This window comes from Rhinopithecus roxellana, chromosome 14 (genome assembly GCF_007565055.1).
Source record: "Rhinopithecus roxellana isolate Shanxi Qingling chromosome 14, ASM756505v1, whole genome shotgun sequence".
Taxonomy (NCBI): domain Eukaryota; kingdom Metazoa; phylum Chordata; class Mammalia; order Primates; family Cercopithecidae; genus Rhinopithecus; species Rhinopithecus roxellana.
In genome coordinates, this window is record NC_044562.1 from 95680714 (window position 1) to 95705708 (window position 24995).

Genomic DNA, 24995 nt, shown 5'->3' on the forward strand with positions numbered 1-24995 from the left:
AGGAGGCATCACATTTCCTGACTTCAAATTGTACTCTAAGGCTACAGTGACCACGATTACAGCTTTTAAAAGACTTTTTTTTTTTTTTAACCTTTAGTTTCTCCCTACCTTGAATTCATATTTCATATCCTAGTCAGCATTCTTTGTAAAATGCTAATTTGATCATGTCAGGGTATTTCCCTGCATAGTACTCTTTCAGAGCTCCCATTACCCTCAGGATAAAACCTTTCTTGTTAATATGGTTGGTATGTTAGCTTCCTAGGGCTACCATAACAAAGTACCACAGGCTCAGTGGCTTAGAACAACAGAAATGTATGTCTCGTAGTTCTGGAGGCCAGAAGTACCAAAATACAGATCAGGGAACTAATGTAGGGATTCTCCTGGTTGTCTGTTCTATCTCTATATTCTAGAACTGGGGAAATAACTATAGAGTGAGTCTGGGGACTCACTAAACTCACAGTGAGATAGACCTGAGCTAAAGCTCCACTGATCACCTGACCTCTGTAAGTCTCTACTCTGACAGGCAGACCAGAGTGATGTTTTGGGTCTCCGGAAATTAGTGTCAGTTGAGAGTGAGTGTCTAATAACCCCTGAAAAATTTCATTATTTCCTTCTCCTCAGTGTCCAGTTGCCTTGGTACAAGCATAGGTCTCTTTGGGGATGGCTGGTAGAAAGATTAACCGTGTACATTTCTGGCAGTGTAGTGGGGTTCTTCTTCAGAATGAAGAAGAGTTCTGGATCATCGGTAAATGGTAAATTGGTAAATGGCTCAAGTCTGGGAATTGATTAAAAGATCATATGACTCAGTTTTCATTACACAAGTTGGACTTACAGCTACTTGATGTAGAGTTATTTCTCTTATACAAATCAAGTAAGAGTTTTGTTGATTGCCCATCTACTTCACTTGTGGAGACATTATGATCAACTAGCCAATGCTATAAATCTCTTAATTTATTCTGATTACTGCTTTGATGCTGATGTCTATTACAGTAACCATGCCCACCTTGTCTTTGGCGATTAAAGTGCTGCCTATTGGCCCCGCCACCCTGGGATCCAGTGATCCCCATTGCATTTAGGTTTCCTGACCCAGTAGCAGTAGTTCCTTTTGTAATTTCTGATCTACAAAGAAGAGCAACCACAAAGCTCTTTAAGGATGCTGGGCCTCCCCTCACAAATTTATTTCTCATAGTCGTGGTTGAAAGGTATGGCCCCCTTGGGTGAGTCAGCAAGTCTCACATGGTAAAACTACTTTTAATGTTTCAATCTCCCCTAATCTTTGGATGCCTTCTTCTATAATATAATGGGGCATTTCTGACATTTCAGCCCCATTTAGTGTAAGCCACCTTTTGGTCTGTGTTTCAGCCAGTCATCTAAACAGACTGTTGGAGACCCTTTTAACCCCTTGAGCTGCGACAATAAATACAGAATCTGCTTAGTGGGCCCATATCAGTAAATTCAGCTTGATCCAACTTTACCATTCTTTCCACTGTTATCCCATACCTTCATTATCCATTCCCACATGTATTTCCTTGCTTTTTTATCTGTATAAATGGGAAAAATCATGTAGTTCTTCTGGAGTGCAGTGCACCTTCTCATGGGTCACAGTTTGTATCTCACCTTTCAGGGTCTGCCTGAGCTTGAGTTTCTTTATAGGTCTGGTAGCAAAGAGGAGTAGCAGGAGTAGATCCTGAGTAAAATTATCAGTGTTTTGCAGGGCAGCTAACTCAGGGGAGGTCATTACAGACTGTCTGATCAAAGCCAGGTTAATCTCCTCAAATGAGGTGGAAAGACTGCTTCTGCTGGCAAAGAAGACTCAGAATTTTGGTGTTTAGTATCCCCAGCTTCATCAGGATCTTCCTATATATTTCCATCCCTTCCCAATCAATGCCCTCACTTTAATAGCAGACAAACTTCAAGGTTGGTGATTCAGTTTGTGTTTCAGTTCAGCCACTTGCAGGATGAGAGTGTCATTTGATTTTTAGCAATCTTAGCACTGAAACTGCAGGAGGTAAGGATTTCTTTCAAGGAAGACCTAGAAGCTTTCAGATAATTTATACAGTTCTTCAGCTGGGAATTTGAATCCCTAAGGTAATCCATTTCTTTTTTTACTTTTTTCTAATGCAATTAGGAGGATCCAGCCCATGTCATTATACTTGTTAGCTTGACAAAACTGTTCTAAGGTATTAAATACTTGTTCACCCAGCACTTTGCCTTTTATAAATATTAATGTTTGATTTGGAGTATCTATAGGTGATATTTTGCATGTCTTTGTTGCCACATTACACAATGGACTATCAGTGTTCTCTTTACTACTGGAAATAGAGTCATTAGTGCCTTTAAATCTAATCAGCTTAGAGAACCAATTCCAGAAATGTAAGAACCAATTCAGAAAACTTATCCTTAAGATTCTGTTGCTCTAAAGCCATTCTTGGTGCCAAAATATGTGTTAGGGTTCTCCAGAGAAACAGAACCAGTAGGATACACAAACACACACTTAATATAGAGAGAAATTTATGTTTAACAATCGGTCAAGTTATTTTGAGGACTGGCAAGTCTGAAATTCTCAGGGCAAGCCAGTAGGCTGGAAACTCCTACAGGATTTCTATCTTGCTGTGTTGAGACAGAATTTCTTTTTCTTCTGAAAACTTTAGTCTTTGTCCTTAAGGACTTCAGCTGATTAGATGAGACCTACTCACATTCTAGAGGACAGTCTGCTTTACTTAAAGTCAGCTGATTGTAAATATTAATCACATCCAAAAAAAATAACCGTCACAGCATCTCAGCTTGACCAAACAACTAATCTAGCCAAGGTGACACATAAGGTTAATCACAAATGGGATAATATAGTGGTCCCCAACCTTTTTGGCACCAGGGACCGCTTTTATGGAAGACAGTCTTTCCATGGACTGGTGTGGGGGATGGGGGATGGTTTTGAGATGAAACTGTTACACCTTAGATAATCAGGCATTAGATTCTTGTAAGGAACGTTTCATCCTAGATCCCTCACATGCGCAGTTCACCGTAGGGTTCACGCTTCTATAGGAATCTAATGCCACCGCTCATGTGACAGGAGGTGAGGCTCCGGAGGTAATGCTTGTTTGTGTATAGCTTGTGTGCTGCTTGCTCACCACTCACCTCCTGCTGTGCGGCTTGCTTCCTAACAGGCTATGGATGGGGAGCAGTACATGGCTCTGGGGTTGGGGACCCCTGCGATAATATATGCTAGGCACAGTTATACATTGTGACACTGAATAAATGTTAATACCTAGAAAAATGTCTAGTACATGGAAAGGGATTAATGAACAGTAAACTATTGTTATTGATGGTAGTAGCAATAGTATCTCCATCTGTCATGCAGCTTTTTGATTATATGTGTGTTGCCTCCAGTGGACTATGAGTTTTTTAATGGCAGGACTGTATCTCATCAGTCATTGTGTTCCCATCACACCATATAGGCATGCGCTTAATAGGCTCTTGCTGATGAAAGTTCTTCATGAAATGAAAACTTTTCTGATTAGGCTTAGCTCTGTTTATTGATTTGATAGTTTTAGTTCTAATAGCTGACTGGTTAGGGGAGATTTCCTTTATAGTGTAAGAAACAAATGAAGTCTTTGTTGTAGTAAATTGAAAGTCTTTCTGCAGGGAGTAATTTTCACTTCTTTTTTTTTTTTTTTTTTTTGGAGACCGAGTCTCTCTCTGCTGCTCAAGCTGGAGTGCAGTGGCATGATCACAGCTTACTGCAGTCTCAGCCTCCTGGGCTCAAGCAATCCTCGCACCTCTCAGCCTCCCAAGTAGCTTGGACTACAGGGTGCATGCCACCATGCCCTGGCTAGTTTTTGTATTTTTTATTGATGTGGGATCTCACCATGTTGCCTAGGCTGATCTCAAACTCCTGTGCTCAAGCAGTCTGCCTGCCTTGGCCTCCCGAAGTATTGGGATTACGGGTGCGTGCCACCATGCCTGGCCTACGTGCATAATTTAATAAAACTGAGTACTATGTAATAGTAGTCTTAAAATGAAAAAGTAAAAGGCCATTTTGGTAGTGATTATGGTGAAAACACGATACAGTTAACTTTTAGAAGTCTTATTTTGTATTACTTCAGTTTTCTATTATTAGTGGGAAAATTTTAGGTAGAATTATTAAACAACATGTTATTTAGTAAGGTTTAATTATTTTACCTCCTTTTTTAATACCTAAATTGTTACAGAATCACTCAAAACAATGTTATCGAAAAATAGGGTAGAAATGAAAACTTATATTTGGACAGGTCTGCACCCTCAAAAAATATGTATTTAGAAATATTAACCTCGTTTGTCCTCTCAAGGATATTTCATTTCTATCCTTTTTTTTTTTTTTCAGCCGGAGTTTCGCTTTTGTTGTGCAGGCTGGAGTGCAGTGGCACAGTCTCAGCTCACTGCAACCTCTGCCTCTCAGGTTTAAGCGATTCTCCCACTGCAGCCTCCCGAGTAGCTGGGATTACAGGCGCCCGCCACCATGCCTAGCTCATTTTTGTATTTTTAGTAGAGACAGGGTTTCACCATGTTGGCCAGGCTGGTCTTGGACTACTCACCTCAGGTGATTTATCCGTCTCAGCCTCCCAAAGTGCTGGGATTATAGGAGTGAGCCACTGCGCCTGGCCCTAACTTTTTTAATAAGAATTCTTTTATAGTTTTTACTCTCATATATTATATTGCATGTAAGCCCATTTTCTATTAGTTTGCTTTTGAAATTCTGTGGAGGGTACTCTTCAGGGCTTTACAATAAAGACCTTAATAATATTTCCTCCTTAATTAATTTGCCTGTGGAAAATATGTTGTTTCCATTTGTGTTGGTTTATTTATTCTATTAAAAAATGTTATTCCTTGAAACTCATGTCATTGTTGGATTTCTTTTTCAAAATTTTATTTTATGTATGTTTATATTTTTATAGAACAGGGTCTCGGTATGGTGGCCAGGTTGTTCTTGAACTCCTGCCCTCAAGCAGTCCTCCCGCCTTGGCCCCCACAAAGTGCTGGGATTACAGGTGTGAGCCACTGTGGCTGGCCTAGATCCCTTATTTCACTTTTACAACCTGGGAAAAAAATACTCTTTTAAGCAAAATTTTCTAGTATCATTGGGATATACATTTTATTTTATTTTTTTTTTTATTTATTTTGAGATGGAGTTTCATTCTTGTTGCCCAGGCTGGAGTGCGATGGCACAGTCTTGGCTCACTGCAACCTCCACCTCCTGGGTTCAAGCGATTCTCCTGCCTTAGCCTCCTGAGTAGCTGGGATTACAGGTATGCATTACCAAGCCCGGCTAATTTTTGTATTTTTAGTAGAGATGGAGTTTCACCATGTTGGCCAGGCTAGTCTTGAACTCCTGACCTCAGGTGATCCGCCTGCTTCAGCCTCCCAAAGTGTTGGGATTATAGGCCTGAGCCACCACGTCCGGCCTAGTATATTACATTTAAACTCATTATAAATGTTTGCGGTAGTTTGGACACCTGGATGGATTTATCATAATGATGGCTCTTTTCTTTTTCTTTTAACTTTTTATTTTTTGTGCCAGAATTCAAAATGGCCCTTAAATACATGTAATAGAGCTAACACAATTATTTCACTTTTTAAAATATCTTTTTTTGAGAGTCTGTACTTGAAGACATTTCCTTGTTATTAGATGAACTGTTGACCCAAGGAGTTAAAAAAGTTACGTTAAGCAATATGTTACTGCTATCTTTTCCTTCATTTTCCTTGTTTTTTTTTTTTTTTTTTTCTTTCTCCTAGGAGACCTCCGAGCTTGCACATATTGTAGAAAAATAGCCTTAAGTTATGCTCATTCCACAGACAGTAATTCTATTGGGGAAGACTTGAATGCTCTTTCAGATTCTGCTTGCTCTGTGTCTGTCCTTGATCCAAGTGAACCCCGAACACCTGTTGGGAGTAGGAAAGCCAGCCGTAACATATTTTTAGAGGATGATTTGGCCTGGCAAAGGTATTGTTCCTTAAATATAATTTTATTTAAAATTGAGAAATACCGATAGTTGTCTGACCTGTGAGTGCTTTCAGTTAACACTTATCTTTGAATTATTTCCTGTCGGTTCACTGTGTTCTCCTTTTTCTTTGGCTTGCCTCCAGAATGTTTGCAGATGTTTATGGATAGTGATGATATTGGCTAATTAGAATGTAAGCTCCATGAGAGGAGACTTTACACCTTTCTTGTCACTGTTCTACCCCAGGCACCAAGGACAGTGCATGGCATGTATATAATCTTGAGATTATTAATTTCTAATGTAGCCTTCTGTGGGAAGAAGAATGCCCATACAGTATGTATTCATATTTCCAAATGAAATTAGATTTTTTTTCCTTCTGAAGGAATATGTCATGTTTTTCTGTAAGTATACTGCACTGCTACGTCATGTTTTTTCCTAAGTATACTGCACTGCTTGGTAGTAGAGGGTGCTAACTCTTGGAAGTTCCCTGGAATTATTTGAATTAGAATCTTAGTTTCATCAGTTTCTGATTTTTAAAAATTATTAGTTATTATTTTTGAGACGGCCTTGCTCTGTCACCCAGGCTAGAGTGTAGTGGTGTGATCATAGCTCAGTGCAGCCTTGAATCCCTTCTACCTCAGCCTCCCAAGTAGCTGGGACAACTGCCTCAGCCTCCTGAGTAGCTGGGACAACAGGCGCACACCACTGTGCTTGGCTAATTTTTTTTTTTTTTTTTTTTTAAGAGGTGGCGTCTTGCCATGTTGACCAGGCTGATCTTGAACTCCTGGTTTCAAGCGATCCTCCCACCTCAGCTTCCTAAACTGCTGAGGTTACAGGCATGAGCCACTACACCTGGCCTGTGATTATTTTCTTTAGCTGAATTATTTTGTTAAGCATAATACCAAATCTGGTCATTTCAAAGAGCTTATAGTTTTAACTAATATCTCTCTGATAAGTTAATTTCTCAGTTACCCCTTAAGGAATTGAGAAATTAATATGTAATGAATTTAAATAGAAGTAAAAAATGAATTAATTACAGCTACGTTCAATATGTATGAATCTCAGGGACATAAAGTGGAGTAGAAAAGAAAATCATCTAATCATGTAACCAGTAAAATTTAATTTATATAAAATTTAAAAATATGCGCAACTAGTACACTGTCTAGGGACTGAAATGTGGTAAAACTTAAAGAAAAGAAAGACAACGATAGATATGAAAGTTATAACAGTGGTTTCACTGAGGGAAGGGAAGGGATTAGGACTGGGTAGGGGAATTTCACAGTCAGCGGTAGTGTACTTTTTCTTTTCTTTTTTTCTTTTTTTTTTTTTTTTGAGATGGAGTTTTTTTTGCTCTTGTTGCCCAGGCTGGAGTCCAATGGCACAATCTTGGCTCACTGCAACCTCCTTTTCCCGGGTTCAAGCGATTCTCCTGCCTCGCCTCCCAAGTAGCTGGGATTACAGGCGCCCGCCACCATGCCCGGCTAATTTTTCTATTTTTAGTAGAGACGGGGTTTCACCATGTTGGCCAGGCTGGTCTTGAACTCCTGACCTCAGGTGATCCACCTGCCTCGGCCTCCCAAAGTGCTGGGATTACAGGTGTGAGCCACTGCGCCTGGCCGAAGTTTCTTTTTCTTACATTAGTTTTTATTTGTTTATTTATTTTGAGATGGAGTCTCGCTGTGTCACCCAGGCTGGAGTGCAGTGGTGTGATCTTGGCTCACTGCAACCTCCACCTCCCAGGTTCAAGTGATTCTTGTGTCTCAGCCTTCCAAATAGCTGGGATTACAGGCGTGTGCCACCATGCCCAGCTAAGTTTTGTATTTTCAGTAGAGATAGGGTTCGCCATGTTGGCCAGGCTGGTCTCGAATTCATAGGCTGCAGTGATTTGCCCGCCTCCCAGAGTACTGGTGTTATAGGCATGAGCCACCATGCCCAGCCTTTTCTTACATTGCTTGATGAATACTTTGGTGTTTATGGCATTGTGATTTTTTATACCTTACATATATCTTACAAATTTTAAACATTGATTCTATGTTTAATTAAACAATACAAAGTATAGAGATTTTTTAGTTTTTGTTTACTTTAGTTAGTAATGCTTTTTAGTTGTGACTGGCCCTCGTAATTGGCAGATGTGATTTAACAAAACAAATCAGGTAAGAAAGCTTCTTGAGAGATATACAATGGATGTCAAAGGTAGAATGATAGTTAAATTTTAGGTTCTGTGCTAATTGCTTAATGTTCATTTTCTTTTAGTCAGCATATCTCTGTGGCAGGCACTATTTTCTTCTTTCGATAGATGTGGATGCTGAGGTTTAGTGAGATTAAGTAATGAACCCAAGGTCACGCAGCTAGTAAGAGGTAGAGCCTACACTTGGACCTAGGTTTCTCTGACTCTATGTTGCTATTCTAGTGGGTTGTGGGGACTGAGAATAAAATATTTGAACTCAGATTTCCCTCCAAAATCACTTTCATCTTGTATTTATAATGTTAGAAGTTTCGAAAGCACCCATCCAAGTAATTTTATTTACATTCCATATACTTAAAAACTTTTTAAAATTGTCTTTTTGGCATTTTATATTCTTAAAAGCCATGCATTGCAAAAACTATTACTCATACTGTCTACACCCTAATTAAAGGAAGAACAAAAATGATCCATAATGTCATTATTGCAGGGAAAAAGATTTAATCTGCTTTTAATGTTAAAGTGCCTCATTGAAATTCCCTTTTACTGTCCTGAATTATTTCAGTATTTTCCTATTTTCTTTATAGTTTGATTCATCCAGATTCCTCAAATACTCCTCTTTCAGCAAGACTTGTATCTGTGCAAGAGGATGCTGGGAAATCTCCTGCTCGAAATAGGTAAACTGATGAATGAAAACACTGTGCTGTGATGTTTATTTCTTTTCATGTTAATAAGAACAAATGGATAAAAAGGTGGGATTGATTGTCGTATACTTTCTTAGCTCTAAAAGCTGAATTAAACTATCATTTTCTTTTTGCTATTCAGCTCTTGTTTCCATTCTCTCAGTGACTCCTCTTTCCAATATTCTCCACTGGCTTCCGGGTTTGGAACCTATACCATCCTTTCTCTTCTAGTTAAATAAGACGTGAAGGATGTGAGGGAATGAGCCATGTGGACATTTTGTGGAGGAGTGTCCCAAGAAAACAGGAATAACAAATTCCTGAGAGGAAATACACCTGGCAAGGAATAACAAGGAATCCTATGGTAATGGAATAGAGCAGTCTTAGAGTTAATTTTAAGGACTTTGTCATTTACTCTGAGTGAGATGGGAAGCTGTTGGAGAGTTTTACATTTTTTGTTAATTTTTAATTGCTTTGAAAAAATGTCAAACATGCAGAAAAGTTGCGAGAATAGAAAAATGTATCTTCATATATTCTTCATTAAGATTTGCTAATTTATATTTTGTCTCTTTGCTTTCTCATTTTTTTAAAATTTTTATCTTATTATCATTATTATTATTATTATTATTATTTTTTGAGACAGAGTCTTGCTCTGTTGCCCAGGCTGGAGTGCAGTGGTGCGATCTCAGCTCACTGCAAGCTCCACCTCCTGGGTTCATGCTGCTCTCCTGCTTCAGCCTCCCCAGTTGCTGGGACTACAGGTGCCTGCCACCATGCCCACCTAATTCTTTTTTATTTTTAGTAGAGATGGAGTTTCACTATGTTAGCGAGGATAGTCTTGATCTCCTGACCTCGTAATCTGCACGCCTTGGCCTCCCAAAGTGTTGGGATTACAGGCGTGAGCCACTGCGCCCAGCCTATTATTTTTTAATAAAATATAGAGATGGATTTTCACTTCGTTGTCCAGGATGGTCTTGAACTTCTGACCTCAAGCAATCTTCCCACCTCGGACTCCCAAAGTGCTGGGATTACAGGTGTGAGCCACTGCACCTGGCCATCATTTTTTATATTGTATATGCATATGTGCATATTTTCTGAACCATTTGAGAGTAAGTTACAGACATCATTATCCTTTTTTTTAAAATTTTTTTTTATAGTAGTTTTAAGGTTCATAGAAAAAAATGAGCAGAAAGTACAGAGAGTTCCTCTGTAGCCCCTGTCCCCACACATGCACAGTCTTCATGACTATCAGTGTCCTGCACCAGAGTGGCATATTGTAATCAGTAAACCTACTTTGACACATGATTATCATCTAAAAGTTCATAGTTAACATTAGAATTCACTCTTGGTGTTGAATATTCTATGGATTTGGACAAATGTATAATGACATACGTCTGTCATTGTTGTATCCTACAGAATAGTTCCTCTGCCCGAAAAGTCTACTGGGCTCCTCCTATTTATCCCTTACTCTCCCTAACCCATGACAATCATTAATCTTTTTTATAGTCTCCATAGGTTTACTTTTCCCAGAATGCCATATAGTTGGAATTTCACAGTGTGTAGACTTTTCAGATAGGCTTCTTTTACCTAGTAATATGCATTTAAGTTTTCTGTATGTCTTCGCATAGCTTGATAGCTCATTTCTTTTAGTGATGAATAATATCCCATTGTCTGGATACACTATAGTTTATGTATCTACTCATCTACTGAAGGACATCTTGGTTGCTTCTAAGTTTTATCAGTTATGAGCAAGGCTGTTATAACATCTGAGTATAGATTTTTTTGTGGGTGTAATTTTCAATTCATATGGATAAATACCAAGGAACATGATTGCTGAGTCCTATGATAAGATTATGTTTCATTTTGTAAGACATTGCTAGACTTCTTTCCAAAGTGGCTTTACCATTTTGCGTTCCTACCAGCAATGAATGAGAGTTCCTGTTGCTTCACATCCTCATCACATTTGGTGTTGTCAGTTTTGGATTTTGGCAATTTTAGTGGGTGTGTAGTATTATCTCATGTGATTGACTTTTGTGTATTAATCTTGTATGCTGCCACCTTGCTATAATCACTTATTAATTTCAGGAGTTTGTTCTTTTGGATTTTCTATATAAACAGTCTTGTCATCTGTGAACAAAGTTTTGTTTCTTCCTTCCCAGTGTACCTTTTATTTCCTTTTCCTGTCTTATTTTGTTAGCTAAGACTTCTAATTCAATGTTGAAAAGGAGTAGTGAGAGGGGACATCCTTTCCTTGTTCATGATCTTAGTGGGAAAACTTTTGAGTTTCTCACCATTAAGTATGATGTTAGCTGTGTGTTGTTTTTTGTAGATATTTTTTGTCATGTTGGGGAAGTTTCCTCTATTCCTGGTTTACTGAGTTTTTATAATGAAGGAGTGTTGGATTTTGTCAAATGCTTTTTCCGTATCAATGATATGATTATGTAGTTATTCTTCTGTAACTTGTTGATGTGATGGGTTATATTAATTGATTTTTGAATGTTGAACCAACCTTGCATACTTGGAATAAATTCCATTTGGTTGTGGTGTATATAGTTTTTTATACATTGTTGGATTGGATTTTTTACTGTTTTGTTGAGGATAATAGTTTGTGGTTTCCTTTTCTTGTCATGTCTTTGTCTGGTTTTGCTATTAGGGAAATCCTGGCCTCATAGACTGAGTTAGAAAGTATTCCCTCTGATTCTATCGTCAGGAAAATTTTGTGGAGAATTGACATAATTTATTTCTTAAATGTTTGGTGGAATTCACCAGTAAATGCATCTGGGCCTGGTGCTTTCTGTTTTGGAAAGTTACCAGTTATTGATTCAATTTCTTTAAGAGAAATAGGTCTATTTTGATTTTTCATTTCTGATATTAGTACTTTGTGTTTTCTCCCTTTTTTTTCTTAGCCTGGCTGGATACTTACTGATTTTATTGATTGTTTCAAAGAACCAGCTTTGGCTTTGTTGATTTTCTCTATTGGCTTCTTCTCTAATCTTTATTATTATTTTTCCTGTGCTTACTTTGGATTTAATATGCTTTTTAACCCCTTTGTTCCCTAAGGTGGAAGCTTAGATGATTGATTTTAGATCTTCTTTTTAAATGTATGTACTTTGTGCTATGAATTTCCCGCTAAGCACTGCTTTCATTGCATTCCACGAATTTAGATAAGTTGTATTTTCATTTTCATTTTCTTACAAATATTTAAAAATTTTTCTTGATATTCTTGTTTGACTCATGTATATTTTTTATAAGTGTGTTGTTTCATCTCCAAGGATTTTGGGATTTTGTAGCTGTCCTTCTGTTACTAATTTCTAGTTTGATTTCATTTTGGTTGTTGAAGGCAGACATTGTATGATTTCTACTCTTTTAAATTTGTTATGGTGTGTTTTATAGCCCAGAATGTGGTCTGTTTTGGTGAATGTTCCATGTGACTTGAGAGGAATGTGTATTCTGTTGTTGAATTAAGCAGTCTATAAGATGTCCATTATATCCACCTGATTAATGGTGTTGTTGAGTTATGTTGTTACTGATTTTCTCTCTGCTGGATGTGTCCATCTCTGATAGGGGGGTTAAAGTCTCCAGCTATAATAATGAATTCATCTATTTCTCCTGCAGTTCTATCAGTTTTTGCCTCATACATTTTGGTACTCCGTTAGGAGCGAGCATGCATATATTGAGGATTGTTCTGTCTTTTGGAGTATTGATTTATCATTATGTAATTTCCCTTTTTATCTTTGATTGCTCTGAAGTCTGTTCTGTCTGAAAATTAATATAGTTACTCCTGCTGTTTTTTTAAAATTAGCGTTAACATGGTATATCTTTCTCCATCTGTTTACTTTTTTCATGTATCCTGTTTTGATTTAACTTAAAATTTTAGAAATTAATTTTTAAAATTGACACATAATAATTGTACATATTTGTGGGGTAAATAGTGACATTTTGACTGTTTGCTTATTTTTTAATCTGTATGTGTCTTTGTATTTAAATTAGGTTTATTGTAGACAATGTATTTTTGGATCTTATTTTTTGATCCATTCTAACCATCTCTTTTAGTTGGTGTATTTAGACTATTGACATTTAAGGTGATTACTGATAGAGTAGTATCTGCCGTATTTGTTACTGTTTTCTACTTGTTGCTCTTGTTCGTTCTTCCTGTTTTTGTCTTCTGTACCTTTTCCACCTTTATGTATTTAATTATTTTATGTTATTCCATTTTCTCTCCTTTTTAAAAGATAGCAGTTATATTATTTTTACTTTTTTTAGTGATTGCCCTAGAGTTTGCAATGTAACTTACAACTAATCCACATTTACTTTGAAATAATACTATACAACTTCACAGGTAATGCAAATACCTTATAACAAAATACTCCCAATTTTTCCCTCCCATCTGTTGTATCATTGGCATTCATTTCACTTACATATAAGCATGCATATATACATAATTGAATGCATTGTTGCTATTATTTTGAAGAAATAGTTATCTGTTACATCAACTAACAGTAAGAAAAAGAAAAGTTTTTACTTTAACTTATTCCTTCTTTGATGCTTTTCTTTGTGTATTAATAGATCTAAGTTTCTCACCTGTATCATATTCCTTCTCTCTGCCTTTTCAGCATTTTTTGCAAGGCAGGTCTACTGGCAAAAATTTCCCTCAGTTTTCGTTTGTGTAAGAAAGGCTTTACTTCTCCTTCATTTGTGAAGGGTATCATCGGGTGCAGAATTCTAGGTTGGCAGCTTTTTTCTCTCAACATCTTAAATATTTCACTTCATTCTTTTTGCTTGCATGGCTTCTGAGGAGAAGTCAGATGTATTTGTTATCTTTGATCCTCTATGGGTAAGGTTTCTTTTTTTTCTTTAAATAGAGGTGGGGTCTTGCTGTGTTGCCCAGGCTGGTCTCAAACTCCTGGCCTCAAGCGATCTTCTTGCTTTGGCTTCCCAAAGTGCAGGGATTACAGGTGTGAGCCACCACACTTGGTCTTTAAGGTGGTTTTTTCAAGATCTTTTTTCCTTATTTTTGACTTTCTGCCATTTGAATACTCTTAGTTTTGCGTAAGTGTAGTTTTTTGCCATTTATCCACGCTTGTGTTCTCTGAGCTTCCTGGACCTGTGGCTTGGCATCCGACATTAATTTGGGGGAAATTCTCAGTGATTATGGCTTCAAATACTGCTTGTGTTCCTTTCTCTCTTTCTTCTTTTTTTTTGGTATTCCTATTACATTTATATTATACTTTTTGTAGCTGTCCCACAGTTCTTGGATCTTTTTTCTATTTGCTTTTCAGTTTTGGCAGTTTCCCTTGAGATAGCCTCAAGTTCAGAGATTCTTTCCTTACCTCTGTCTAGTCTGCTAAGAGCACAGCAAAGGCACTCTTTATTGTTATGGTGTTTTTGATCTCTTACATTTCTTTTTTGTTTCTTTCTTAGAATATCCATCTCTCTGCTTACATTATCTATCTGTTCTTGCCTGTTGTTTACTTTTCCCATTAACACCCTTAACATATGAATTATAGTTTAGAAACAATTCCTAGACTGATAATTCCCACATTCATGTTGAGCCTGTTTTGGATGCTTGTTCAGTGTCTTTGAACTGTGTTTTTTGGCTTTCATTATGCCTTGTGATTTTTTGTTGAAAGGTGGACATATGTACTGAGTAAAGGGAACTATGGTAAATAGGCCTTTAGTGATGTAGTGATAGGATGTGAGGGGGAGGTGAAGTGGTCTCTAGTTCTGTGAGTCATTCTCAAAAGTGAGCCTGTGCCGCTGAACTGTAAACTTTATCAGGGCTTCTTGTTTTTTTTTTTTTTTTTCTCCCTTTAGGTGAGACAGAATGGCTGGAGGGGGCTGGAGTTGGGGATTTTTCTTCCCCCGTGTGGAAGGCTAGAAGGGGCTGCGGTTGGGGATTTCCTTCTCCCTGGGTAGGTTAAGCTCTGATATAACTCCAGCAGGTTAGTAGACTCTGGTAAAATAGTTTCTCCTCAGGGCGGAATTGTTATGAAGAACAGAATGATCTGATGTATTTTTAAATTGTTTATTCTCTCCCTCTGCTGGAAGCCAGAAGCTGGAGGGAATTTTTCTGACATTCACTGTGAGGACATGGTAGATCTGGAAGTGAAACTCCGAAAAACATCCCCACTACCCCCATGACTGGGTTCACCTAGAATTTGTATCTCTGGTATGTCTACACTGAGCCTTGAGGAATTTGTCAATTTGATTTTAGGTTTTCCTACCCTAGTACTGGTTCCCATGGAAGCTTCTGCTCCAGTGAGTTGTGATCTTCTGTATCTGCTTGTCTGTCTCTGCAGTATTTGGAGCAGGATTTGGCTTGCGACCTCACTTCTCTAATGGACCTAAGAACAGTTGATGATTTTTCTGTTTGTTCAGGTTTTAGTTGTTGAGATGGAGTGAAGATGCTCAGGTGCTAGACCAGAAGTAGAAAGTCCTGTTTTTTAGTTTTGAATACTTCAGTGTTTTTCCTCACAACAATCATGTTCTCTTACATAACAAATTTAGGAAATTTTAACAGTGGTAAATTTCTATTATGTAATATACTGCAGGTATTCTGATTTTGCCAATTTTCCTAATAATGTTTTTTTGTACTGATTTTCCCCTCAATCTGTGATCCAGTTCAGAATCATACATTGAATTTATTTCTCATATGTCTTGGTTTTCTTTACTCTGTAACAGTATCTTAGTCTTTCTTTGTGAAGAGGATAGACCAATTGTTTAGTAAAATGCCCATCAATTTAAGTTTATCAAAAGCTTCCTATGATTAGATTTGGGCTGTGCAGTTTTGGGGCAGAAATACTACATGAGTGCTACATCCTTCTCAATCTGTTATGTTATAAAGGACACAATACAAGTTTATCCCATTGGTGTTGCTGACTTGATCTCTTGCATGTTGGGTTTCTCCACTGTAAAGTTACTATTTTATCCTTTGTAATTAGTAAGTAATATGTGGGGTAGATACTTTAAAACTGCATGAATACCCTATATCTTACTAATCTTTCAGTCAATAGTTTTAGCATTCATTTATGATACTTGTTGAAATACAATGTTATTATGTTTGCAAAATGGTGACTTTTCTAAGTCTATCATTGCTTTTACGTTTATTAGTTGACATTCTACTCTGAAAACCTTTCCCTTGTTGGAGAGTTTTGGGTGGAGTGTGGAAGGATGACATGACATTTTTTTTTTGAGACAGTCTCACTTTGCTGCCCAGGCTGGAGTGCAGTGGTGCAATTTCACCTCACTGCAACCTCCGCTTCCAAGGTTCAAGCGATTCTTGTGCCTCAGCCTCCTGCTAGCCTGGAATTATAGGCACCTGCTAGCATGGCTGGCGAATTTTTGTATTTTTAATAGAGACAGGGCCTCTCACCATGTTGGCCAGGCTGGTCTTAAACTCCTGACGTCAGGTGATCCACCTGCGCCAGCCTCCCAAACTGCTGGGGTTATAGGTGTGAGCCACCATGCCTGGATGAAATAGACAAATTCTAAATATATTTTGATTGTAGAGCTAATAGGATTTGCTAATCAACTGGATGTAGGCTTCAACAGAAAGACATGAAAGATGACTCAGGTCTTTGGCCTGAGCATTTGGAGGGGTGGAATTGCCAACTGGGAGGAACAGTTTGGTTTTAAATGTGTGAATCTGCGATATCGTCATCCAAGTGAGATGTCAAATAGTTGGATATATGAATCCAGAATTTAGGGGAGGGCTACAGGGTAGAGGTATAAACTTGGATGTTGTCATCGTGTGCCTGGTATTTAAAGCTATGAACTTGGATGGAGATCATCAAGAGAATGAGTGTGAGAAGGAAGGAAATAAGGACTAAGGACTGAGATTGGAGAAATCAAGAGAAGCCAGAAAAGGAGACAGGGGGAGAGGCCAGTGAGGTGACAGGGAAACCAGGAAGGTATTTATCTTATTAGTCAAGTGGAGAAAGTTTTTCAAGGAAGGGGAGTTATGCTGCTGATATGTTAAGTAAGATGAAGAGTGAAAACTGACTACTGGATTTAACGACACATTGGTAATCTTGATAGGCAGTCAGTGGGTTTGGGGTTCAAGAGATAATGGAAGAGTTACTGGAGATGGGAGTTTTGCTGTAAAGTAGAGGGAAATGCAACAAAGGGATGTGGAGTCAAGAGATGGTTTTTAAAAAGATGGGGAAAATTACAGTATTCCTGTTGGCATGTGTAGAAGTGTAGGGCTACCTGTGCTAATTTACAATGTATATGTTTTGAATTAATGCTAAGATTGATGTAAGTCTTTAGGAAAGATGTAATTTAGTCAGTGAGTGCTATCTCTAAATATAATTTTAATCAGTATTCTTGCTACTAGCCTACTTATTAGAGCTTTTGACAGCAAAATTGACTAATTTTCTTTTATTATTGCCTCTATATTAGAATATGTGTAGGGATGGTTAGAATGATAGAGAAATAGAATGTATGGATAATGTACCCTTTGGAAAAGAGATTAAATTAAGACGTAATAGCAAGCTTTCACTAAAAGACTATGCCAAGAAATAAATAACCAATTATTTAAAAAAATTGCTTATTGACTATTTGATATCAGTGGTTTCCTATTAACTGACACTTTGCTAAACCTGTGAATACTTTCTTAAATTATTTTAAAAATATTTTTATCTTACACTGGGGAAATACGGTTTTTCAATTGCCACCTAATTGTAGGTGGCAGCCCTGATACATATTAGTCGAGCTACTTTAGGCAGATTACTTAATCCCTTATTCTTGATTTCTTTATCTGTAAAATAGAGCTAGTAATACATATTCCATAGGATGCTGTGAAGATTAAATGTGGGAAGATACAGATACTGCCCTAATGAATGAGTTATATATATATAGTCTAACACATCATAGGTGCTTTTGCCTTTTATCCTTTATGTAGAAGCTAAAATTGGGTTTAATTTTTTTCTAGATAGAAGCCAACTAAATTTCTAGTTACCTTTTCTTTTAAATAAAGTTTCCTTGATGCAATTGGTATTCCACTTTGAAGTCATTTGTTTGGTAACTTTACCAAGAGTTAAAGGATATGTATGAATACTGATATTACGAGAAGAAACAAATTTCTTGTAATTTTTTTACTGACAAAATAGCATAATGTAATAATACTTGAGGACAATATTTTAAATATAGGTCTACTAGTGAGAAGAAAGGGATTCTTTTTTTGGTAATAACATTTTGCTTATTTGGACATCAAAATTGGTGTTCCCTTCATCAGACTGATTGCATTGCAAATGTTTAACTATAAAACCTTCTTAGTTCATGGGCTATACAAAAACAGGAAGCAGGCTAGATTTGGCCTGTGGGCCATAGTTTCCTGACCCTGATCTGCAAGATGATTTCTGCATTTAGTTTCAGTCTTTATATTTGTTATTTAAAAAAAAAAAATCCACTAACAGCATTTTAACAAGAAGACTTTGTATCTATTCCCTTTGAAATATTACTGATATATGAGCTACATAATTGTTTTCCTGTAATCTTTCCATAGCTACTTTCTTTTAAACTTATTTCCAAGTAGTTTTAGACACACACAGAATTGCAAAATGTAGACTTACATAGAGTTGCAAATATTGTACAGAGAATTTCTGGGTATCCTTTACCAGATTTCTTCCAATGATAGTATCATGCATAACCATCATAAATATTTTTAAAAGTACCCTTAACATTGGTAAATAATCATTTATTTAAAAATGAATTTTCTCTGTAATTCTATTTATTGAAGAAGAATTTACACCTGTGATTTCACTTTTTGTTTTTATTTCCAGATCAGCCAGCATTACTAACCTGTCACTGGATAGATCTGGTTCTCCTATGGTACCTTCATATGAGACATCTGTCAGTCCCCAGGCTAACCGAACATATGTTAGGACAGAGACCACTGAGGATGAACGAAAAATTCTTCTGGTACTGGTCCAGTATCTTTGACCTATTGCTAGTTTTGAGCATAGAGAATGTTTATGTGACTGAGTCGTTTTTTTTTTTCTTTTTGAGACAGAGTCTCGGTGTGCCGCCCAGGTTGGGGTGCAGTGGTGTGATCTTGGCTCCCGGCAACCTCCGCCTCCCAGACTCAAGCGATTCTGGTGCCTTAGCCTCCTGAGTAGCTGGGATTACAGGCACGTGCCAGCACACCTGGCTACTTTTTTGTATTTTTAGTAGAGACGTGGTTTCACCATTTGGCCAGGCTGGTCTCAAACTCCTGACCTCAAGTGATCTGTCCACCTTGGCTCCCAGAGTGCTGGGATTACAGGTGTGAGCCACTGCACCCAGCCTGTCACTGAGTCTTTTTAAAAAGAAACATATAAATGAAATAGTGTATCAGTTAAACAGAAGTGCTTAGCTTCAGTTTTACTAGGATCACCTGTGTGATGGGTCAAGTATTCTGTACTCATTGCATTAATATTTTCTTCTTTTCTTTTCTTTTTTCCTTTTTTTTTTTTGGAGATGGAGTCTCGCTCTGTTACCAGGCTGGAGTGCAGTGGCGGGATCTTGGCTCACTGCAGTCTTTCCCTTCCAGGTTCAAGCGATTCTCCTACCTCAGCCTCCTGAGTAGCTGGGACTATAGGCATGTGCCACCACACCCAGCTAATTTTGTATTTTTAGTAGAGACAGGGTTTCACAATATTGGTCAGGATGGTCTCGATCTCCTGACCTCGTGATCTGCCTGCCTTGGCCTCCCAAAGTGCTGGGATTACAGGTGTGAGCCACCATGCCTGGCCAGTATTTTCTTTATCCCTTTTGTCTGGTAAAATCAGAATTCAGTTACCTACATAATAAGAGAGCTTAACTCTTAGGTCCCATATTGCTATTTAAGCTTTGAAGCATGTTTGTTATACACATGTAACAATTTTCAGACATTTAATACTATATGTTTATATGAAATAATCAGTTGCTTATTGAATTTATCTGTGCATAAAATACTGTGTTCAATTCTAAGAGAGTGACTCAGAGAAATGGAAGATATGGCTGTGTCCTCAAGCTTATAATTCAGAAGTAGAAGTAAGAGCCAGGTGTGGTGGCATGCAGTTGTAGTTCCAGCTACTTGGGAGGCTAGGGCGAGAGGACTCTTGAGGCCAGGGGTTTGAGGCTGTAGGGTGCTGTGATCATGGCCATGAATAGCCACTGCACTCCAGCCTGGGCAACATAGCAAGACCTTGTCTCTAAGACAACAAACAAACCAACAAACTCACAAAAGGTAGAAATAAGATCAGGGAGAAGATCCTTAATAGTGGAAGTAGTAATAATTTAACAATAAAAAAGTGTCAGATAATATGACTATATGTCATGTAAGAATTCAAAAAACAGCTCATTACTAATGAGGGAATCAGAAAAAGGCTTAAACTGAAGGGCTTGAACTGGACCTTGAGAGATGGAATAGTTTTGGATAGGCAGTGAGGAAGGTGAATCTTATTTAAAGGTGTGAAGAAAGATATAGAGGTAAGAATAAGCATGACGTTTTCCATGGCCAGAAGTAGGATTTTTTAATTGGAAGAGAGTTTAAATAGGAGTCTGGGGGCAATGAGAAAGGAAAGTTATTTGGGACTACCTGGTGGAAGGCAATGAATTCTGTACTTACAGGTGTAGATTTGAACCTTTAGTTGGTGAGGAACATTCAGAAATTTTTTGAGAAGGGAGTAATTTACTGAAGGTCTTCCTTTAAAAAAAAGTCATCTGGCAGTTGGGTACATGGTGAGATGTGGTGGAGTGAAAGCCTCTAGGAACAGTTACCTTAGGTTAGTGTGATTAACTATTGTCTCCCTTTGCCTTGCCCCATCTCCAAAGAAGAATACATAAATAGGAGATGTGCCATTGACTGAAAAAAGAAGTATTTGAAATAGTTGGTTTTCAAGAGAAAAAGTTATGTTTGGAATTAGATGAGCTGAGTTCAAGCTGTTCCCATGTATATGTCATTTGTATTAAATTGTGTGAGTTAGCTACCATAAAGAAACCCAAATTAGGTTTCCTTTTATGAGTCTCAAAATCACAGGAAAACATCTGAAAAAGTATATAGCATTTTTCTAAAGAGTAACTACTTGTTGTTAATGTGATTGCAGGACAGTGTTCAGTTAAAGGACCTGTGGAAAAAAATCTGCCATCACAGCAGTGGAATGGAGTTTCAGGATCACCGCTACTGGTTGAGAACGCATCCCAACTGCATTGTAGGAAAGGAATTAGTCAACTGGCTAATCCGAAATGGGCACATTGCCACAAGGTATTCTGATCTTAGAAAGAGGTTTCTATGTTTTGAATGAGAAAACATATTTGAAGATAGTAAGAGTTATAGATTTCTTTGTAGAGTTAGGGTGCTCTTTGTTTTATCTGATTGATGGTTTAGTGTGCTAATTATTTAACCCTCCTCCAGTCTGAGTTTAAACCAGCAGAGAACAGATGCAAGGAGTACAAGGAGCCAAATGGGATCTTAATTTACCTTATTAAAAGCAGAAGAACTGTCTAGCAAAGCAGGATTAGAGAATGTAGCTGGAACCTAAGGCCAAAGAATTCCTCAGCTACTGTTCACTAATCTAGACAGGTTGTAACCTGTGTTGAGTATTTAGTCTGTGAGCTATGCCTGTCGGGTCCTAGCTTGCCTCATAAATCATTTATAAAAAAGAGTAACAGGTCCTGCTTTTCAAATACACATATACCCTAGCTTTTACTATTTTCTCAGATTAGCTACTCCTCCTCTCACGGGAAGAAAAAGGTACGTAAAGAAGTAAAGAGAGAAATAGCTTTAAGCAGTAAAGCCCTGGTTGCAATTTTGGCTGTATATATTTTTTAGCTTTGTGCTTTTAGTCACATTATTCAATCTCTTTGAGACTTCTTCAATATGAGGAAAATTATGTGGTCCTGTGAATAAACTGTGGGGGACGAAATAATATTGGCTGAAGTGCTTTATGAATTGTGAAATGCCATATAATGTAACGTGTCATTAAGTGTCTATTTCATATATATATGTATACATATTTTATGCCTGTATCTGTAATGTTTGGTATTGTCTTATTAAAACTAAGCTCCTTGAAGGTAGGAGCTTTTCTCAACATTTTTAAAATCTGTTAAGTACAGGGTTGTGCGTGCATTGAATACTCAGTCAATGCTTGCTGTTATTAAAATTAGGTTTTGTTAGGACTGCCTTACCAGTAGTTTCTTGTCCTTTACTATAGTACCTGGAAGAATCTTTTAATATGCTTTAACTCTCTCTTGTTTTGTCCTTTACTTATCCAAGGGCCATATGAAATTCTAACTCTGATTAGAACTGAAAAAAAAATTTAAGGTTGTGTCTTATCTGGTACTTAACTGTTCTGACTGACTTTTAAAACTTTTCATTTTTGTGGGTCTTGATTCAGGGCACAAGCTATAGCGATTGGACAAGCAATGGTTGATGGACGTTGGCTGGATTGTGTTAGTCATCACGACCAGCTTTTCAGAGACGAGTATGCGCTGTATAGACCACTGCAGGTACTTTTCAGTGTTTACTGCCAGTTAGAATGTAGCAAGCTTACTTTATAGTCTTTCTTCATCAGTGGGAATAAAAAGTAGTTTATTAGAAGATAATTTTTTCTAACATTTTTTCCTGCTCTTTGAGGAAATTTAAAACATTTTTTTTTTACCTGGCAGGCAGCAATAATGAAAAAGCTGCCATTAGAATCAAACATTTTATCGTTTACTTTAAATTTGATCAGACAATAAAAAGGAAAAAAGTAAGAATCAAACACTTTCTTTAGTTGGTGTGGTAGTTCTTAAATTTGGCTTTATGGTGTTTATAGTTTATCATTTAACTTTAATGGTTTTTGGTTTTATTATGCCTATGTTTTTAGAACTAACTGAGAGTATAAATAATACAATGAAAAATTTTATGGCATCTATTGAAATAATTTTGGCTCTAGTACTATTGTATAACAATAGTGATGATGGCCAGGTGCGGTGGCTCACACCTGTAATCCCAGCACTTTTGGAGGCCGAGGCGGGCAGATCATCTGAGGTCAGGAGATGGAGACCATCCTGGCTAACACGGTGAAACCCCGTCTGTACTAAAAATACAAAAAAATTAGTCAGGCGTGGTGGTGGGTGCCTGTAGTTCCAGCTACTTGGGAGGCTGAGACAGGAGAATGACATGAACCCGGGAGGTGAAGCTTGCAGTGAGCTGAGATTGCGTCATTGTGCTCCAGCCTGGGTGACAGAGCAAGACTCCATCTCAAAACAAACAAACAAAAACAATGGTATACGGATGAATATATATTTTTTTGCTTTAGGGAAGTGGAAATTATTTAAAAATATAACTTCAAAAAAAGATATATGTTCACTCTTGGTTTATGTAATTTGATAAAATATGTGGGTTATATATACACACACATATATAAACATATATATACATATATATACACACACACAGGCACACATGTATGTATAGTCAACCCTTAAGAGTTAGGGATACTGACCCCCTGAAGAGTTGAAAATTCACCGATGTTTGACTTCCCCAAAACTTAACTACTAATAACTTGACTGGAATCTTTATCAATAACAGGCAATTAATACATATTTTGTATGGTGTGTGTATTATATACCATATTCTTTTTTTTTTTTTTTTTTTTTTTTTTGAGGCAGAGTCTCACTCTGTCGCTGGGGCTGGAGTGCAGTGGCCAGATCTCAGCTCACTGCAAGCTCCGACTCCCGGGTTTACGCCATTCTCCTGCCTCAGCCTCCCGAGTAGCTGGGACTATAGGCGCCCGCCACTTCGCCCGGCTAGTTTTTGTATTTTTAGTAGAGACGGGGTTTCACCGTGTTAGCCAGGATGGTCTCGATCTCCTGACCTCGTGATCCGCCCGTCTCGGCCTCCCAAAGTGCTGGGATTACAGGCTTGAGCCACCGCGCCCGGCCTATATACCATATTCTTACAATAAAGTAAGCTACAGAAACATGAAGAAAATCATAAGGAAGAAAAACTTTACTTACTATTCATTAAGTGGAAATGGATCATCACAGAAGTCTTCATCCTCATTGTTTCATGTTGAGTAGGCTGAGGAGGAGGGAGGAAAAGAAGAGATTGCTTTTGCTGTCTGCAGAGGCAGAAAAAAAAAATCTACATATAAGTAGACTCGTGCAGTTTAAACCCTTGTTCAAGGGTCGGCTGTGTAATGTTTAGTAACACCTTTGTGAGCTAAAATTGGAAAGTCAATGGTTAAAAGAGACAAATGACTCCAAATACTGGTGTGGTGTGATAGATTAAAATTTATTTTCCAATATGTGTTCTGGAGAGAGTTTCCCCAGAGCTAAAATAAATCTAAGCTATCTTCACTCTCAGGATTAAGGCATGAAATGAAACACTCTAAAATCTGTATCAAAAAAATGTTTTGTTCTTAATATACAACTTAAGTCTTCTAGTTAACGAAAATTATAATTTTAAAGAGTGGAATCGTCAGTATGATTCTGGTTTATAATTTAGTTTTTGTTAATTTGTTTATTTTTATATAAATTCAATTGTTAAGTTCACAGAAATATTGGACTACAATTTATTTGTAGTGTGACAGCCTTAACATTGTTGCCATTGAGGGCCAATTGCTTGGATCCTGTCTTCATCCTTTCAGAGTACAGAATTTTCTGAGACGCCTTCTCCAGACAGTGACTCAGTGAACTCCGTGGAAGGACACTCTGAACCATCCTGGTTTAAAGACATAAAGTTTGATGACAGTGACACAGAGCAGATAGCTGAAGAAGGTGACGATAATTTGGCTAGTGAGTTTAACTTTCTAACATTTTAGTTTTGATGGGTCATTACTGTGTATGAATGATAAAATGATTACCTTGTTTGTTGAAATAATTCCACTTTATGATTTATGGCTCCAACTAAATGGAAACATCTGATAGCAGTCTTTGTCTTAGATACAGTATTTTCTTAAACCAACTTGTTAGGCTGACATTTCTAGATTTTACCGTAGTCTATAGTTTGCAGCAGCTTAAAAATAACTGAACTAATAATATGGCAGCAGACAACTTTCTCATCTCTTCACTATGATATCAGACTTTCTCTCTGCAGAACCTCCAATATATTTCTTCATTTTAAAAATTGATTTTACATTTAACTTGTTCAAATTTTATTAAGTCTACACAGAAGTACGTGAAAATACTGTATCCATTTTGGTATTGCAC

At 37.5% G+C, this 24995-nt stretch overlaps 1 protein-coding gene across 15 annotated transcripts in view; it reads left to right on the top strand.

Moving 5' to 3' along the window:
• The window catches only part of PIKFYVE (phosphoinositide kinase, FYVE-type zinc finger containing), a 93056-nt gene that overhangs the window by 14580 nt on the left and 53481 nt on the right, over positions 1-24995 (top strand). For 11 of the 15 annotated variants that reach the window (XM_010376842.2, XM_030916391.1, XM_030916389.1 and 8 more), the window contains 6 exons: positions 5770-5977; positions 8745-8834; positions 18620-18758; positions 20906-21063; positions 22196-22307; positions 24434-24581. In XM_010376842.2, the coding sequence (XP_010375144.1) occupies positions 5770-5977; positions 8745-8834; positions 18620-18758; positions 20906-21063; positions 22196-22307; positions 24434-24581 (855 nt within the window). Of the gene's footprint in view, positions 1-5769; positions 5978-8744; positions 8835-14900; positions 15007-18619; positions 18759-20905; positions 21064-22195; positions 22308-24433; positions 24582-24995 lie in introns of those variants that run through there. The other 4 variants (XM_030916393.1, XM_030916397.1, XM_030916401.1 and 1 more) reach the window with 3 other exon arrangements.